The sequence below is a fragment of the Alosa sapidissima genome, chromosome 5, assembly GCF_018492685.1.
Source record: "Alosa sapidissima isolate fAloSap1 chromosome 5, fAloSap1.pri, whole genome shotgun sequence".
Taxonomy (NCBI): Eukaryota; Metazoa; Chordata; class Actinopteri; order Clupeiformes; family Clupeidae; genus Alosa; species Alosa sapidissima.
Window position 1 is genome coordinate 15,122,495 of NC_055961.1, and position 20,000 is coordinate 15,142,494.

General features: G+C 45.8%; 1 protein-coding gene across 3 annotated transcripts in view; it reads right to left on the reverse strand.

Annotated features, from left to right (window-relative positions):
- Positions 1 to 20,000, reverse strand: part of stard13a (StAR-related lipid transfer (START) domain containing 13a) — a 35,285-nt gene that overhangs the window by 9,120 nt on the left and 6,165 nt on the right. For 2 of the 3 annotated variants that reach the window (XM_042093001.1, XM_042093000.1), the window contains exons 2-5: positions 8,855 to 8,926; positions 6,294 to 6,375; positions 3,049 to 3,112; positions 214 to 1,811 (exon numbers count right to left, since the gene is read on the reverse strand). In XM_042093001.1, the coding sequence (XP_041948935.1) occupies positions 214 to 1,811; positions 3,049 to 3,112; positions 6,294 to 6,375; positions 8,855 to 8,926 (1,816 nt within the window). Of the gene's footprint in view, positions 1 to 213; positions 1,812 to 3,048; positions 3,113 to 6,293; positions 6,376 to 8,854; positions 8,927 to 15,618; positions 15,751 to 20,000 lie in introns of those variants that run through there. The other variant, XM_042093003.1, reaches the window with a different exon arrangement.

A 20,000-nucleotide genomic window follows, 5' to 3' on the forward strand; every position in this document is an offset into this window, starting at 1 on the left:
GACTGTAACAAAACACTGCAACTCTCGCTTGCCCTCGAACTAGTCCATCTTCCTGTTTCCGCTTTGTCGCGCTCGTCTGAAAAAAAATGAGTGGTGCGCTACCTCGCGCTACCTGGCTAAAATCCTGGCGCGCCAGCAAGATCTACGTCATTTTGACGTCACGGTGTCGCGCTACCAGTCGGGTGCGTCGAGTATGTAGAACGCCTTACTCACCTCGGTCTGGTCAGCGAAGCCCCGACCCCCGAGTCTCTCCTCTCTCGCGTGCTGGTTGAGTCCGTGTCGTTCAGCGACACCCCGTCCCGTTCGCCGTCACTTGGCGTGGCCAGTCCCTCAAAGTCCAGTGTGATCTGGCTCGCAGACCCCACCCCTTTCATCCCGTCCTCGTCTTCCTCCCCCTCCTCATCCTCCTCGTGAAGGTGACCCTCCCCCTCGCCGTCGGGCGGGAGCACGTTCCTGGACCAGTGGTCGACGATTTGCTGCAGGCCGTTGACGTGTTGCAGGATGTCGTCCAGGTGTGGGAAGAGGTCCTCCTTCTCCAGGTCCATCAGGTCGCCGGTGCTGGCGTACAGGTGCGAGCCGGGCACGTTGTCGTAGACGCTGATGCGGCTGCCGTGCGGGCAGCAGCGGCCGGACAACCGCCCCCCTCCTCCTCCTCTTCCCCCCCGCGTCTGGCTATCACCACTGGCCCTCCAGTTTATCATGTCATTGCTGGAGGGCGCCAGGCTCTCGATGGACAGTGCTTTGGGGAAGGTGCCTGGCTTGTGGTCTTTGGGCACGTGCACCACCAGGTCGTCGTAGGAGCGGAACTGGTTCCTCCGCACAGCACCAGCTCTTTTGGGGGTGGAAGTGGTGGTGGTGGTGGTGGTGGTGTTGGTGGTGGAAGTGCTAGCGTTTGTTTTAGAGTCAGTGTTAATATCAGTGTTAGTGCTGGTGTTGGGGCTAGTGCTGGTGTTGTTCCGGTCCTCGGTCGGTTCAGCGTGTTCATGTCCAGTCGAGAGCACATCCATGCCCTCCAGGTAGACGCCCCCACGCTTGCTGAGCAGGTCCGTCTGCGTGGGCAGCAGCTCGGCCACACTGTTGCCCTCGGAGACACCAGCGGTGTCATCCGCGCCGCCGGCGGTGCTCTCTGAACGGTCAACGAGGTCCTCATCGGTGGGAGACCGCGCAGTGGCCCCGCAGCCGCTGACCGGCGTGCTGTGGTGCCGGAGACGTGGCATGGTGCTGTAGAGCGGCGGGAGGGGGAGCTCCTCGCCGTCGGCGATCTGGACGCAGCGCAGCGTCCGCAGAGCGTCCGGCTCTCGCTGCAGAACGGGTCCGCTGATGACCAGCGAGCGCCGGTCAGGCCGGCCCAGTGAGCTGCCCCACGAGCGCAGCGTCTCCATACGCCGCATGAAGTCCTTGGCCCGCGTGCGCCCGTGACGACTGACCTTCGCCGGCAGGGAGTGGTAGTGCGGGAAGTCGCCCGGCGAGTGCTGGGACGCGTGAGCGGAGTAGGCGCCCGGCGACGGCGTCAGGGAGAGCGAGTCCGGCATGAGCACGGAGGCCGAGTCCTCGCTGTGCAGCGAGCACACCTCGGGCTCGCTCAGGTCCGTCAGCACGCTCTCGCTGCTCACCGTGGGCCGCATGCCCGAGCCCATGCCGTCACCGCCGTCCGCGCCGCTGCCACTGCCGCCGTCCGACAGGCTCCGCCGCTGAGGGTCGCTGCCCAGGAGGAGGTCAATGTCATGCAGGCGGGACCAGCGACGGCTGCTCGGCTCAAATGTCCATCGGTTGCTAATCGCCAGCAGGTCGTCCTCATCAGAGTCTTCGCTCTGGCAGAGACACACACAACCAAACGTTCAGCTTGAAACATACCCAACTAGTTCCAGATACCAGCGCTCCCTAGTCTAGACCACTACATTTTTTATACCACTACAAATGTGTACTCTTTATACTACTTATATAGTTTGATATGTTCAAATAACATTACATAACAAACTATAATTGCTCCATTATTTTAGTAACACTGACATCAGTAAGTATACTATTACCATAAACAACTCGCTGGCTTTAGTAATATTGAACAATATGATAGAAGTAGTAGAAATCCTACTATGCTACACAATTGTTAAAATGCATCAGAAAAATATATATGAAGTAATATTAATTGCAGTAGTTACAGCAATATGTATATGTTAAGGACTATACATTATTAATGTCTGTCAAGGAATTCTTAATATAAAACGTTACACTTGCTCTGAATGAGTAAAGAGACATAGTAGGCTACGGTGAAAATAAGTCAAAAGTCAGGTCACAATAGGTCACATTCCTGCAGAGATGCTCAAGTGTTACTTTTCAAGATGAATAAAGAAATAACAATGGTCAAATTATCAAGTATCCACAAAACTAGGTTACATGGGATTAAAGGGATGATAGTTCTTTCAAAACACATAAAGTGATGCAAGACAAAACAGAGTTCTGCAGTACATCAACAGTCTATGGCATCAATGAGTTCCTTCAAGCTAGAAGAGTAGGGAGTCGTAAAGGGCCCATCTAGGTGAGAATATGATACTCATGTTTATTCTGCTGTAGTGTATATCATGCTTTTTACAAACAATACTTTACAAACAACCAAAACTAAGACCAACGGATCCCAGTTTACTTCAGGTGCATCCTTGGGTACTGTGAACTTAACACTAAAAATGACAAGTGTGATGTAGTTCTTATATAAATACAGGTACACGTTGTTATAAAACTTACTGAGGGTTGAAGTTAGGATTACTGTAGGTTTAAAGTTAGGATTAAAAACGCAATAGATTAGAAGTACAATAGTGCTTACATGGGAAGTATATTGTTTTTGAATTAATTTATCTAAGCCCACCGTACTACACATCACACACCTCATTTAAGATGGGACTGAACAAACTGAACAAACAAAACAGATTTAATATTCTAAATCATTTTAGTTTGTTTTTGGTGATTAAATACGGGACATAATACCAACAAAGAACATCAAAACTAAATACACAAACCACTGATCATCAGTATATGTGGTAAAGTTCTACTCACTCTCTTCTTGGGGAGGCTGACGTCCAGTTTCATGGAGGCACACTTGTTCAGCGTGTTGAGCCGCCTAGAGCAGACACAGTCCTTAGGTCAGCACCACACACAGGTTCTCTACTACCCACACACTCTCTCCTCTCTAATCGCCTAGAGCAGTCCATTTTCTCAAAAAAACAAACAAACACACATCTGATTGGCTGTGCTGTTCTAGCATTATAATCCTTAGGCTGAGGTCCTCCCACGCAAGGGTTCGGGGAAAAGATGCACGAAAACACTCAAGAGATGAAGGTGGGACTGAAACTGAGACAGAGAAAGAGAGAAAGAGTTTATACATGAGTGGGTGTGAGAGAGAGCGACAGAGAGAGAGAGACAGAGAGAGACAGAGAGAGAGAGAGAGAGAGAGAAAAGAGAGGGAGTAAAGGGGAATAAAAGCATGCAAGTGAGACAGACAGAAAGACAGAGATCCTCTTCCTGTGAGTCTTTGATGTGATCTTAAAGCACCTCTTAAACTCTCATCTGTCTGATCTTCACCACAGGGACTCGGCACACACACACACACACACACACACACACACACACACACACACACACACACACAGGCCACCAGCTGGGGTCACACCGCTATCACAAGGGTGCCAGGAGACACTAAACATGTGCTGGATGCCCAGAAAAATAACACTGACTACAAGATCAGCACATACCACTGCCATTCCATTTAGCAAAAACGGCAATATCTCTCCACGTCTGTCCTAAATAAAAAAATCTCCCATTTTTCCATGCACTCCTTCATTCAGATATGCGTTTCTATTCTTTCTCCACTGACACTACATGCAGAAGAATTCCCCTGAGTTTCCCTGGCATGCAAATCTGTCAGAGCATGACCCAACTTGATTAGGCAGCAGTAAGTACGGAGAATTAAAGTGTTGCCACATAAAAGCTGTGTGTGTGTGTGTGTGTGTGTGTGTGTGTGTGTGTGTGTGTGTGTGAGAATCCAGGCACTGTTCTAGTGAGGGCGTGAAGTGTGTGTGTGTGTGTTTGTGTGTGTGTGTGTGGGGGGGGGGGGGGGGGGGGGGGGGTTGTGTTTTCTCTGACAGTAAAGCTGTCAGATCCTACTAATACTGTCATTAGTGTCAGAGAGAGGGAAAAGTGTAGAAAAGGGCAAGACAGAGAGAAAGAAAAAAGAAAGAAAGAAAATGCGCATGAAAGAAAGAGGAGAATGAAAATCAAAACATAGGGGACTAGAAAATGGTGACAAAAAGAAAAAGTGTGTGAAAGACGACAAAGGAAATAACTAAATGGAAAAAATGTCAACTGGAGAAAAACTGAGAGAAGAAACGGTGAAAAGACCAAGACAGCTTCGGATGAAGAGACTGTTCAGAAAAGGGACCACTGAAGGAGAACAGCAAAGGCTTGACCTTTTTTACCCAATGACACTTAAAGGTGCAATCAGCAATCGTACACGATTTCAAGCCCATACATTTTTTTGTCACATTCAGCAATCATCTCCTGGCGACTGCTAGCTGCCCATTCTGTGAGTACACTGTAAAGACAACTGGTCTTTGTAGGCAGCCCAGGCTCCGAAAACTGGAAACTTGTGCTTCATTTGGTCCTTGGTTAAAATATAATCTACGCTGTTTTGGACAAAAGCGTGTGGTAATGAATTTAAACATATAACACATAAACATAAACAAATGTAACTTCCTGCACAATCACTGACTGCACTTTTAATTGCACCACAACATAACAGCTTATTTTATCTCATTAGGAATATTTACAAACATCAAACCCTGACCACAAGGTAAACGACCAAAGCAGAGCATAAGCAGAGCTCCTCATAGCAACAGACTGGGACCGCATGAGCCAAAGAGCCCAAGAGGGACAGAGAACCTGCTGTAAAAGCTCACATCTACCGCTGTCGGGCCCTTCAGCCTAAAACACGGACACACACGGCCATCTGTTGGTCTCTCCCTCAGAACCCCCCCCCAACCACCCCACCCCACCCCACCCCACCCCACCACCCCAGGCTCTCCGAGGCTGCCCTGGCCTTTGAATCCCACTTTAGAGAGCAGAGGGCACAGACAGCACAGGGATCAAAGGGGCCAAGGGACAGGGACACTGGTTTATAGAGGATGCGCGAGACAGGGATCTACAGAGGTGGAGTTTGCCCCAGTGTAAAGGGGGGGGGGGGGTGGTGGTGCTGCTAAGGGGCCCGGGACACAGTTTTCACGCAGCCTCTCGTGGGGAGACAGATGGACGGGACGTTGGAGATCAGAGCGGCCCTTGAGACGAGCAGGACACCCGCTCATTCGTTTCAGTCTCATTCCTCACTCCATTGGTGCTAACCGCTCTCCTATCCATTCTTAAAGGAACCATATGTAAGATTGTGGCCAAAACTGGTACTGCAATCACTTTCAAAATACTGAAGAGCGGTATATCCCCTCCCCCTCCCCCCTGACTCGAGGTTGCACACGCGGATGGAGAAACACTACTGACTTTGTGATTATTAGATTATTTAGCCAAAACACAACATGACATGACAAAACATAACATCAACAACTGAGGGCTGCAACTTCACTTTTTAAATGACAATATCCTGGCTGGACTACTGTTGTCAGTGATATAAGTATTTGAAATGAACATGATTTCTTAATGTCTAGTGACATATCAGGGCCATTTTATGATTAATTGAAATATTTTTCTTACATACGGTTCCTTTAACTGTTTTCTAAATATGGTTCTCTCCTGTAATATCTTTCTATCTTACCATACTGATTATGTGAATATGCTTTGGACAGTAGTGGGACAGGCTGGGGTGGTTGGTTGTGAGGAAGAGCGATGTCCATCTCAAGGGGTTATCCTCTAATAAATGAATTTGAATTTGAACTGCTAATCAAATCACGGCTAATGTGCAGCTTTAACATGTGGTTGGCAGAATCAAATAGGAATTATGTTTGACGCCCACTGTCAGTTCGACTACTTTAATAGAGGCTTGGCATCCCAACTCCTTAAAGGCCCTGACTCCTGTCAGTCAACAATTCATCGATTCTTTTACTCTTCTACATTTGCTGCACCTGGAGGTCTCTGTGGGGAGGAGAGCCCTTCTGACTTTTCCCAAAACACCCGCAATGCAACATGGGACAGAACTGACCCACACATGCCACCACCATATCCACCAGGCATCCCCACAGGACAGCGGATCCATTGCACGCCTGTTTGTCATCAAGCTCGTAAAAGCCGGTTCAGTCCCTTACCGGCACAGGGGCTCCACAAGGTCTTTGTCCAGGAAGTCGTGGTCCCTTTTGACAGCCGATATGTCGATGGGAAACTGGGAGTCTGTGGGAGGATAGACAGGGACATAGAAAACAGATCACCAGGGCTGCGTTTCAGAAGCAGGTATTCATTCCACAGATGCACACATGAGACAGTGGGGGTTTCATAGGGTATTCAGTAACAAACAAGACGTGGCATGTGAGCGGTATGTACTAATTCTCGTGCGGTAGCGGTGTGTGACTATGTGTTACTGAGGGTGGTTTAAAGTGTGCCACAGTTTCTTGCCACCCTTTCAAAACAAACCTTTGAGATGATGAAAAGAGTAAGAACAGTAAGCACACCGCCTGCACTAACGCTGCAATTAGAACAATTATAACAACTGACAACTAACTAAACTGTCATGAAAGTGTCCATTTTGGCTAATGTTGTCATGCTCATTTCGGCATAATCTTCATATTGAACCTTCATAATGAATCCTATGGCTTTTGTCTGATCATGAAAAAAGCAATTAACTAGGTTCCTACAAAATGACAAAATAACTCTGACAAACGACACTGCAGGTGGAGAAATAGTCTGCCCGGGTTCACAACCTAAACCTGACGATGCAAATCCCTGTTGCTTTGAATAAAAGCATCTGCTAAATGCCATTCACTCATTTCATAGAATATCTCTTCACATGGAGCTAAAGCATCTCCTCACAAATTTACATACAGATACATAGAGATATATAAGACACACCTATTCTTACACGAATGAGATGCATTTAACTTCATACCTCCCAAAAAAACCACACTGGTGTAAATAAATAAACATATTGAAACAAAGGGGGGAATGAAGCATTCTGATGAATTCTCCTCACTCAGTCCCTCGACCCCTGTGACCCCTGCGCTAGCCCAGGCGGAAGACAGAGGGAAGGGCCTGAGTTTTCCATGCGGAGATAAGACCGGGCCCCTTTCCCATGACCTCCTCCCCGCCACCAGAAACGCTCGTCTGCAAATAGCTCACCTCCTCCGTGGCTCCCGAGCGGAGAGGAGAGGAGAGGAGAGAGGGGGAAAAATGAAGCGGAGTCCTCGACTGAGAGCACACAGCTGTGTAAATGTGGTGTTCATTCTCTCTCTCTCTCTCTCTCTCTCTCTCTCTCTCTCCATCTTTCTCTCTTCCTCTCTCTCTCTCTTTCTCCCTTATTCAGTCACCCCTCAATCTTTCACTTCCCATATCTCAACCCCCTGTCTTTCTCTCCCTCCCTCTCTCTCTCTCTCTCCCTCCCTCCCTCTCTCTCTCTCTCTCTCTTTGGTTTTGGTCTCCCAGACTATCATTCAAATGAGGAAAGGGTGTTTGACAGTTACTCACAGTAATTGTACAGATATAATGTGTTGGAGATGTTTATGGTAACGCCATAAAGTTTAGATCACAATATGCTTAATATTGTAAAGACATAGTGCTAGGAGGACACAATGTCCACAGTGGATAGCAAAGATTCTAGAACAGAGCTCTGTTCTAGAATCTTTGGTGGATAGTTTTGAGTTTTAGGAACAGCAACTGTGAACCATATGGGATGAGATGACTGGGTTGTCCAGCACTGCGTAGGAAATCCCATCAGACCCACAAATTCCTGATTTTCTACTGTCACTTGACCCCACAGCTGTGCTTGATCTGGAGACTGATCTGGTGTTTTCAAGTGTCCATTTGTGTGTGAGGGGTGGGGTTGGCAATGAAATGTACTATTGTTTTTATGTGTGTGAACATGTTGTGTGTGGGAAGGTGTGTCAGTGTGTGTGTTTGTGTGTGTGTGTGTGTGTGTGTGTTATGTTTTATTGAGTGCATATGTGAGTCTGTCAGTATGCAGCTGGGTATTTTGTGTGTGTCTGTGGGCACGGCTGTGTGTGTGTGTGTGTGTGTGTGTGTGTGTGTGTGTGTGTGTGTGTGTGTGTGTGTGCGTGTGTGTGTGTGTGTGTGTGTGTGTGTACATGTTATCTCCTGCTGCCCTTGCTATACTTGTACAACTATAATTCCACACCTCATGCAAGACAAGCTCACCCTGTCCTCCCTCCTGTCTCTACACATCATGCTGAGATATTCTTACTGAATTGGCCATATTACCTGCTGCTGTCTCTGTGTGTGTACACTTGATACTCTGCCTTCTAATCTGTTATGTCTGTTCGCTCCTTTAAAGTAGGACTTTTGCTCGCAAATGCAAAGCAGATGCAACCGCCCCCCCCCCCCCCCCCCCCCCCCCACACACACACACCCACTCCTCCTTGCTGGCCCCTTATGAGTTGAGGGTTTCCTGTTAAAAGGGAAGCTTTTCCTGCCCCTTCGTCACTTTAGTGCCTGTTGTAGGTGTAAAATTGAGTTTGATGGAATGCATGTGTGTTTTTGTGCATCTGTGATTCTGCCAGAGGGACTTGAGTAGCCGTGGTCACTTTGAGGGCACCCGTGCACCAGAGGAGCCAGCGCAGTGTGTGTGTGTGTGTGTGTGTGTGTGTGTGTGTGTGTGTGTGTGTGTGTGTGTGTGTGTGTGTGTGCAGTAGCTCTGGCCTACCTTCATACAGCTGGGCGTACTGTGGGAACCCCGCAGCCCTCAACCAATCGCATGCTTCCTTCGCCTCGATTTCTGCAAAACAAAAGACGAGAAAAGACACCGTGTCAAGTCACACATAATGCGCTGATTTTTTTTCATACATTTATATGCGATATTACTTCAAATAACATGGAGTGTGCAATTCAACAAAGCAACAATCTGTCACAGCAAGTTACTAAGAGTCTAAGCATGAGGGTGTACTGTGGCAAGTCAAATGGATTGAGACAGCTTCATGTCAACAATACTTGTCACAACCATCCCATACAAGATATGACAGAGCAGCTTGACAATGCAATTTGCATTTTAATTTGAAATAGCTATTATAATCAGTGGTTTTGAAATCCATTAAGGTCATACTTCTCGTGCCTTGGCTGTGTTGTTTAAACTGCTCTTTACTTTTGGCTGGAGGACCATGGAAACAACATCCTACTTGAGGGTAAAAAAATGATTGTTTAGTGGGAAGTTAATGACTTTGAATTTTGTATTATGGCCCAGCTAGGAGATGACAAGGGCTTTCTATTTCCATCTAAACAGGATGCGACCAGTAGCATGTGAGTGATTACATAAACCCCTCCACCTCTCTTTTTACGAGTACCACAACAATAGCACGTACAGCAAAGTCTGTCGAGGACAAAGAGCTCCAGGAAGATTTCTGCAGAAACTCTACACTTGCCTACAGAGGCCTTTTCATTTCAAAGCGCAACCAGACATTCGGAGGGAAATCTTAACCACACGTAATAATTATAACGTCTACACAAAATTCTTTGCATTGTTGTTGTCAGCACTTGGAGATAAGTGCTGAAAATGTGTTTAATGTCTCAAGAGGTTCTCGTCTGAAACAATAAAAAGATGCTTGGAGCTGGTTGCACCAACTGGTATTTGCTAAGCCTAGTCTTAACTGCTAAGTTGGTCTTTGTTAAGACCAGGCTTTAGAATGGATTTTTACGTCGGCTAGGTTTAATCAATTTATCATATAATTTAGGTATTGCTTATTACACATAATTGTCAAAGACAACTGGATGTGAGTATCTGGGAGGGCCTTATGAAGGCTGCTGGATGGCCGGATCTGGCCCCTGGGCTGTACTGAGCTGACGGAGACTGTAGAAATGAGAAGTGCTTAAATTTGGACCAAAGGCAATGGGCATACTCAGCATACATACAGTATGAAAATGTCCTCCTGTATGTCTGAACTGTCCTATTAGTCAGTCAGTCAGTCTGGCCAAACACGTCTGCTAAAGGAATGAATACAATGCAAATCTAAACAGATATCGGAAGCAATATGGAGATTCTGCAAATGACCGTATGTACCGTAAAAGAGAATCAGGTGAAGAATTCCACTAACAAATCTTTTTAGATGTCCATATCCTTCCAGCTAGCCTCACATAGAACATGTGCCACCTAAGGTACTGAGCACCTCATCAGCATTTCTCAGGCTGTTTTTCGTCCCATGCTATAGGGCACACAAAAGGGTTGAAGGCAAAGGATACTGTTAAAAATCTTGGTGTATTAATTGACAGTGATCTAAATTTCAACAGCCACATGAAAGCGATAACTAAATCAGCTTTTTACCACCTCAAAAATATTGCCAAACTCAGAGGGCTGATGTCAAAACATGACTTAGAAAAACTTATTCATGCATTTATCTCCAGCAGGGTTGATTAATGCAATGGACTGTTCACAGGTTTTCCTAAAAAGACTATTAAACAGCTTCAGGTGACACAAAATGCAGCAGCTAGGATTCTAACAAAAACTGAAGAGAACTGACCACATTACTCCAATTCTTAAATCCCTGCACTGGCTTCCAGTAAGTCACAGAATTGACTTTAAAGCACTATTGCTTGTTTATAAATAGATGAAACTTGGTGGGCATGTAACCCCATATGGATAGCATGGAACCATCGTTTTTCGTTTTGATCTGTAGCCCCCCCCCCCGCTGTACTGGACCCCCCGAAAGGAGGGTAGGGCAGACACAGTTTTCTGTGAATATCTTGAGAACCGTAGGGCCTAGGATGACCAATTTTTTCCGTATGTTTGCCTCCAGGGGTCATGTTAACCCATTCCATGTGCACACATGTGCATAAACAGATACACACGCACACACATACATTCACAGTAATCATATGTATGACACATACTCACACAGTAGACATATGTACGCATGCATGCACATGCACAAACACACATACGCAGGCAAACACACAAGCACGGACACACACATACACACACACACCCACACACATAAACATAAACGTGTACACGCACATATGCACACAATTCAAGAATTTCTCAGAATTATGAACAGGCAAGATGGGGGTGGGGTTGTATAAAATGGATTATAACTAATCATGTTTTGGTACTTGTTGTCTAGCAGATACCAGTGAGAATTGAGTGTGGATAATGCAATTTAGTGAGACAGTTAGAATCATATAGGCCTTTCAGCGTGATTTATTTTTGTGGAAAAAATGTGCTGGACTGGGCGGCGGTCATATTTTGTACCGCTCTGCGGTACATCTAGTTATTCTTTATTTTTAAATGATTTTACCTTATGATTTCTTTTTATTATGATCTTTACCTTTTAACTATTCTTTGACTATATTGCCTTTCTATGCTTTTATTTGTTATTATTGTTTGGTTTTGTTTATGTAAAGCACATTGAATGACCTCTGTGTATGAAATGTGCTATATAAATAAACTTGACTTGACTTTACTTGACTTGACTGCTGCTTCACTCACATACAGAGCCTCTCAGACAGACACAGTCAGCTGGCCTTTTACCTCCCAACGTTACGTCTTCCTCTATCAGTGTGTCAGAACACTTTATCTTTCTGTCTGTTTATCCATCCATCTCTTTTTCTCCATCTACTTTCCTGATTTCTGTCCCTTAACATGTCTGCCTCTCAATATTTTATTCAATCTATTTGTTTCTGTGCCACTCTCCCCTCCCTCTCTCTCTCTCTCTCTTTCTCTCTCTCTCTCTTTGTCACACTATCCAGATGTTGTCCCTAGAATCACTCAATCACACAGACAGGCCTCAGTCCCAGCTGTACTCATCTTCCTCAGCCCTGGTGACGTAAAGACTTGGCACGCTGATGATGATGATAACCTGGGCCCGTTGAACTTCCACAAACACACACACCCATTCACACACACACACACACACACACATACACGCACACACACTCACACACACACACACACACAGACACACACACACACACACACACAAACATCTGCTCTCATTAATACAGCACCATGCTTCTTGTAATCCTTCATTCTCCCACAGGCAGCAGAGCATGTCACTTCATCTGCCAAACCAGAAGCCCTCTTTCAGCGCTTCCTCTGCTCCTCTCAGGCACCCGTTAAACTGGGGACTGATCCTGGGTCAGCCTCAAACCAAACCTCCCTGCCTACTTGCTACCAGTGCAGTCTGTCGGTGACTTCCAGAAAAACTCTTGAGCAGGCGGTGAGCTGTCAGAAGTGCTCAGTGGCTTGGGCTGCATGTGGGAGTGATTAGGGTGACATAATGGGGGTATTAAATGGGGTGAAAACCCCTTCTTCCTGCCCCTGTGTTGTGCTGTTGCGTCCTTTCCTCCTCTCACCCCCCTGCCCCACACTTAAATCTGAGTCCTCCTCTGACACGAAACCATCATTTCCACATGTCACCACACTCCATTACTCCCTTTCCGTGTCAGGGCTGATAACTATTATATCCCTCACCTGCCAGCTTGTAATGAAGAAGAATGAATCATGGAGGAGATTGACGGCATCCAAAAGCCTCCCCCCCCCCCTTCACCAATCCTTCACCACCTTCACATCCCTCCCAAACCTCTGCTTCCAATTTGTGCTTTGCCAACACATAGAGGGGTGGGTGGCGGTGGTGGTAGTGGTGGTGGGTGCTCTGAGAGAGTGAGAAGAGAGGTTTTTGTTTTGGGAGGGGGCATTCTTTCTGTCCTTCCTCAGACAACCCGGCGTGTGGTTTGGTGGGGGTAATTCTTGGGGCTGGAGGTGGTGGTGGTGGTGGTGGTGGTGGTGGTGGGGGGTGGTAGAAAGACCCCTGGGAGCCTTTTTTGCGGCACATTAAACAGGCTCCATCCGGGCCGCTCCAAAAGCACAGGAGGGGAGCACCGCAGGCTGGAGCCAAAAGGCGTCCTTGAGTCACTGCCCTCCGGTGCCGTGGGAATAACAGGCCCCCCCCCCTCTGTTTTCCTCCGCAATGAGGGGTTTAATTAACCCGGGAGCCCCTCCTGGCATCTCTCGGAGAGCAGAGGACCTCCACCCCGACTCCCTCCCTCTCCCTCATTCGTTTTTTTTCGGGGACAGGGGGCAAAGCACAAAGCTGCCCCCGCGGACAAATAACCCTCTCGACAAGGTGCCACTTCGCTAATCCTTCCCCTCGTTCATGGGCAGTGCGGCCCGACACCCCCCCCCCCTCCCCCATCCCTCCATCCGCACCACCTTGCCACCTCTCCCCAGCATTCCTGGCTGGCGTGACGTGACAACAGGCAGCGCGCCATGAGAGGGCACAGCAGGAGTCTCCCGCCTGGCGGGCAGAGACACTGAAGGTGTTTGAAAGGCGGGCAGAGGACGAAATCAAAAGCATTCTCCTGAGAGAAAGAGAAGAGCGAGAGAGAGGAAAGAGAGGGAGAGAGAGAGAAAAGAGAGAGAGAGAGAGAGAGAGAGAGAAAGAGAGGGAGAGAGAGAGAGAGAGAGAGAGAGAGAGAGAAGAGAGGGAGAGAGAGAGAGAGAGAGAGAGAGAGAGAGAAAGAGAGAGCCAGGGGCCTGTCGCTTACTTACATAGGCCAAGTTTTACTCCTTTTCTGTGTCCTCAAATATCACCAATCGTGGGTGGGTGATGTCTTTCTCCTCTGAAATTTCTCTCCCTTTCTTCCCTCCTCATCCATGATTCTTTCAGGTCTTTTTCTGTCTCTCTTGGAACCCTGCTCCCTCTCTTCGGCCCACTCTTATTACCTGCCTCCATCTCTTTGAGCCGACGCCAGAGAGAAGGGACCCACGGCAGCCCGAGGGGCCTCAAAGCCCCCCATGTCACTAAGCCACTTCCTGTCCACTCAGCTTCCAGCCAGGAATTAATATACACTGCCCCAGGAGACAGAGCTAAAGCTTCCTGGACTAAATTGAAAGATATTGACAATGCCGAGCGCAGAGTCTTAACCAAGCACTGGGACTTTGCGGGTGTATGACGAGATCAGAGCATCAATAAGAGCCGTGGCTCAGCCAAAGAGTAGCAAGAGCAGGAGTCAATGTGTGGATATCCGAAAAGCACTGTCTGGTTTTACTAGGCTACATGATATTCCTTTTACAAAACACTGAAACCTTCTATTGCCCCAATCCAAACAGTTGACTACAGACAAATCCTATTAGTCATAAGCAAAAACAAACTATAACCTACTGACTAAAGCTACTAACTGGAGTATAAGTGTCTTTTTATGTCCATGGCCTGAGCCCTAATGAGGTCAGATGTGTGTGTGTAAACAGTAGGGGTCATGAGGTCATGGTTTGAAGGAGCCTATAGGAGAGGCTGGGCATGGATGCTGCTCCTACGGTGGGAACTGAAGACGAGAGGTGGAAAATCACTTGTGATTGTTTTAAAACAACAGACAGCACTTTGGATCGCAATCATAAACATCAGAGTAGAATTGCTTGCCGGCACGTGCACATAGACACACACGCACATCTGCGTGCACACACACACACACACACACACACACACACACACACACACACACACACAGTTACACGCAGAAACACACAAATGTACTGGACACGCTCTTCTCTACTAATGCTTTGAAATAAACAATCCTTCACCCTTCTGTGTAAACCTCGCAAGGTCAAAATATGCATACTGACCACTAAGATAAAGATCTGCCAAAATAGGAAATAACTAGAAACTGCAAGTGGGGTGAACGCCATCTCCTTACCACCACTCTCTCACATACAATACCCTCAGCTGTCCATGAGAGGAGACACCTGCATGGATGTCCCCACACCAGCCAGCCTGCTCAGACTCCCAGGCTACTAAACAGGCAGCTAAGCCCATCAGACAGAGTCCATGTGGACAGTCCTGGACGGACCCTGCAGCTCCGCATAAACACTTATGCTCTTTGGCCCCGGGCCATTTTCCCACACATGCTAAAGTGCTTTGACATCCGTTTTTGGGAAGGGATAATCTTGACTTCTCTCTCTCTCTCTCTCTCTCTCTCTCTGCTGTACAAAACATGAAACTGAAATTAGTTTGACAATGTATAGATGATGTTCTCAAAGAACTGAATTGATATTGTGATAGTTATTATTGCTACTTTTTAAACATATTTAGTGACATGAAGCAGTAGGAAGTACAGTAAGCCTTAAAAGTCAAGATGAAAACAGTGTAGCACTCTAAGAAGGACAAAACCTTAAATGTTATCCTGATTCCGAGTGATGAAATATAAACACTGTTTTCCCTGAAACTGTGAAGAATCTCATAATGTTTATTTTATTCTTTGTGAGGCGAAGACAAACATTAATTTCAGTCCCACACTGACTGACACGGCCAAGAACTGTAGGCACTTAGAGTTCAACGCCAATTCTCAAATATAACAACATCAAAAGTAGCTTAGACATTCAGTGCCACTAGGCAGATCATATCAGACATCTTTGGTCATACATGTATATGCATATCCTAAATAGAAAGATACATAAACTAGTAAAAACCAAGGAATATGACATACCTGCAGGCATAAATAGATGAATGTAGTCCTGTCTCGTAAGTAGCTATGCAGCTGGCTGAACTTTTCTGTCAGTTCTTTACTCAGCCTCTTAATGGTTCTCTGTCTCTCTCTGATTATGGCAATATATTTCCTGACTCCACTCCTTCCCTCTCTCTATGTCTTCCCCTTTCCCATTCCCCTTGCCATGTGTCTCTCTCTCTCTCTCTCTCTCCCTCTCTACATTTCTCTCTCTCTATTTCTCTTTCCCTCCTCCTGTCTCAAATGTTCCAAACTCCTCCTCTGTAAAGCACAGCTGGATCATGTATAGCGAGCGGTGAGCCCCCACCCCATCTGAGCCCCAATGTGTTCATGCTGTTCATTTTCATGTGTGTCTCCCAAACCCCCAGGGTCCCATTATGATCTATTGCACATATACACATAAACAAAGTCTCTCTCTCACACTCTCACACACACACACACACACACTCTCTCTCACACACACACACACACACACACACACACACACACACACACACACACACACACACACACACACACACACACACACACATCTGGAGAGAAAACCATACAGTGGTGAGACCAATAAATGAAAACATAGTTAGAAATGAAGTTATGGTAGATTGATCATAACCTTAGAGTCATGATCAGCTATGATAGGTTGCAACAGACTATCCTGAAGGGACGACTCGAAACCCAAAGAGAAATCGGTCACTAAAGCGTCTTCTGTGGTCACGGACACATTGGCAGGTGACATGCTGACACTGAGGGCTCTGACAGCACCATAGAAACATAGCAATGGAATATGACATAAAAAGAGAGAAAGATACAAAAATAGTGACAGAGAGAGGAGGCCCTTAAGAACAGAATTCAACTATTAAAAACATGGAGGGGATTGTAACAGGGTTAACCCCTCCAAAATGGAGGTGGATTGTAAACTCCCACCATCTCAGTCTCCTTTGGTTGGACTTCACTAACGCCTACCAAAATCCTGCTCCTGTTCCCCTGGTGACAAAGGTTCAGCCTTGACTAAAGAGTCTCTCCACTTATTAAAGGAAATTTCACAGCTTAATGAACAGTTTGACAGACCAAACACTGTGCCAAAACAATAAAGGTTAGTTTGGGAAAATATCCTGTGCTCCCTGTGAGCGCAAGCTGTGACTCTTTAACACCAACAGGGGGAAGCAGTGAGCAGAAGAAATGAGCCACGAGCCATTCATCACCATCCAAAAATCAACCTTTCACCAACACTTATCTTCAGACAGGCCTGGCAGAGTCTTTAGTGGTGTGAACAAATGACTCAATGGCTCACCTGAAGAGCAAACAAACTGTTATCAACAGGCAAACATTCCCATTCCCTTCAGTATGGGAGCACTCTGAAGATTTGGTTCTTTGTTTTTTCTTGTCTTTTCTTCCAATAACATACTCCAGATGAAGATGTGACAAATGGGAATACAGGGCTGGCTGACTTTGAGCTGAATAAACAAAGAGCTGAATCTGATGAAAGATATTGCATTAGGTAGCAAATCAGAATCACAGCTTGCCCATGACCGACTCACAAAACACTCACAGTTGAGCAATAGCCTACATGTCAAAGCTGGTCAAGAATCCATGATATTTCAGGCTCATTGCTCCACACATTCTCCACACATATTGAGCTCTGTCAGCAGCTGTAAGACGGGAAATTGTTTCAGTAAATATAACCTCTCTCTGAAATTCAACAGGAGGCTTTTTTGCAGTTGCCAAAGCACAGTACATCACTGCCAAAAAATAAATAAATACATGAAAGGACGGCTTAACATATGTATATGCGCACAATGTAATGCCAAGGAACACAAAGAAATAAAAGTGCCATATAGATTTGCTACATGTCTGCCAATAAAATGATCTCTTGAGCTCTATACCACAACAGACTCTCTCTCTTTCTCTCTCTCTCTCACATACACACACCCACAAACACACACAGACACACTCAAACCGCACACACTAAGCACCATGACAAAAATGTGAAATACTGTAATCTTTGGTATGCTTTGGCTTGAATCAGGTCCATACATAAATCTCCCTCTAGTCATATTTGGAAGACAGATGGTTGAGGTGGATCCATTCCCTAAAGGATAAATAATGTTGGGATGACACAGAACTCTTTGGATGACACTGTATGACACATATCCAGACACAGTGTACTCTGCCACAGCAGCACTGTCGCCCTGGGGCCACACTTTCTTCTCTGTTCTACTGTGTGTTTTTCACAGTTTTTGTCTAATGAAAAATATACTCCAGACTTAATAGCACTGCCTGTATAGCACCAGCTACTGATTGAATCACACATCTATTCGCCTGCTTTCTTTATTCTACTTGTAAATTGGGGCAGCCGTGGCCTACTGGTTAGCGCTTCGGACTTATAACCGGAGGGTTGCCGGTTCGAACCCCGACCAGTAGGCACGGCTGCCCCAATTTACAAGTAGAATAAAGAAAGCAGGCGAATAGATGTGTGATTCAATCAGTAGCTGGTGCTATACGTAGTCAGTACGTAGGCAGTGCTATTATTGAGCAAGGCACCTAACCCCTCACCGCTGTTGTTGCAGGCAGCTCACTGCGCTGGGATTAGTGTGTGCTGAGTGTGTTTCACTAATTCACAGATTGGGATAAATGCAGAGACCAAATTTTCCTCACAGGATATATATATATATATATACTAAATAAACTAACAGATTAAACAGATTAGTTTTAGGCAATGTTTGTTTAGCAGTAGTGAGAGTAGTAGTGAGTGAGTAGTTGTGACATTGGAACACACTACCAGATGTATTCCCATACAGAGCCATTAGGAGATCCATGGCCAGCTGGGTGTGGTCAGCAGTATGAAGCTTAGACTCTAAAAATCTACAGTAGCCAACAGATCTAAAAGTGTCCAAACATAAATACTCAAACACACTCTCTGTGTGTGCGTGTTTGTGTTAAGTATTGAGAGATCGGAAGCAAATCTTTCTCTGATTGAGGGGAGGGTGAGGAGGACAACCAAACAGCATTGCAGTTGTTATGGCAACCACATGGAGAAATGGGAGCAAGGGTGGAGTTCTCCGCCTACTCTAGTACGAGGATGTGTTTTGGCAGAGGCAGTATTTACTTTATCAGATTAGGAATTCATGTGAAAATGGTATCAATATCATAGATTCTCTCGAGAAGGTTAGACCGAGTGTTGCCATGAAGGCAAAACTATACATCCAGCCACATAAACTTGAATAATAAACAGAATAATGTACATGTTATGGATAAAATACATAAAGGGGGTAAGTGTACTAATAATTACATAATTACAAAACAAGGTCTGTTTGTACGTTAAAACAAGCCCTTAATTCCTCTAAATTAAAACTTTCCAAGTAAAACCTGTCCCTAACTAAATTATTTCCACCATAAAACATGGCAGGCCTTTGTTAAATAGAGGCACTCCTTTCTAAATTGGAAGTCAATATGTGTGTACAAAGTTTACATCACCTCATTCCATCTATCAATGTTGCCATCTGACAATCCAGATGTGACATGAGTTGTTTCATGAAGGAGAGGAGGGTTTCCTCGTAACCTGTTGACTGAGGGCTAACATTTACTGCAGGGGAGTTCCTAAGGCCAGTTACTCAACAGCAGAGACAGAAGACTCAAAGTGCACAAAGATAAACACTCCATCAGCTACTCAGGGAAGAATGTGGCTCTGAAAATCTCCCGTGGTGCTAGTCTGTTCCAGGGCAGCGTCAACAGGTGAATAACTTTCAAAGCTGCGCATGCAAGCACAGGCCAGAGTCAAGATGGGGCATGTCTCTGCTTTCACAATTCTCTGACAGTCATCCACATTCTTCATGGCTACAGAAACAGCAAGAAGTAGTCTAGAGCTACTAGACAATTCACAGTGTCGAACTACAAACATACATTTGAGATAAATATCATGCTCCTGAGGTGTGAATTATAGCAGGCAATGAGGGAAATAGAAGAATGGAAATTGCCTATTAGCAGTCTCTCAGTGGTAATTCTCCCAGAATGATCTTAGACAAAAGATGAGATGTGTGCGAGATGAGTAGGAACAGCAGCTGTAGCTGTATCATTTACAGTAGTGATCAGACTCAGACACCTTCAAAGCAGGGCAGGAAAATGCTCATTTCAGTTTCACTGCAACTGTGAAAATCATATGGTTGACACACATAATAGCTCACATCACAGTGATAAAAATGACATAAAAATGCCTTGGATATATTGCATTTGTGAATTCAAAGCCAGCAGGATTTGGAGTAATTGCACAAATCGACTGACAGACTGACATTACCAGTCTGAATTGCACCATACTTCACATAAAGAGTATTAAAGGATAGGGCTGTCAAAATAACTGATTAATTTCG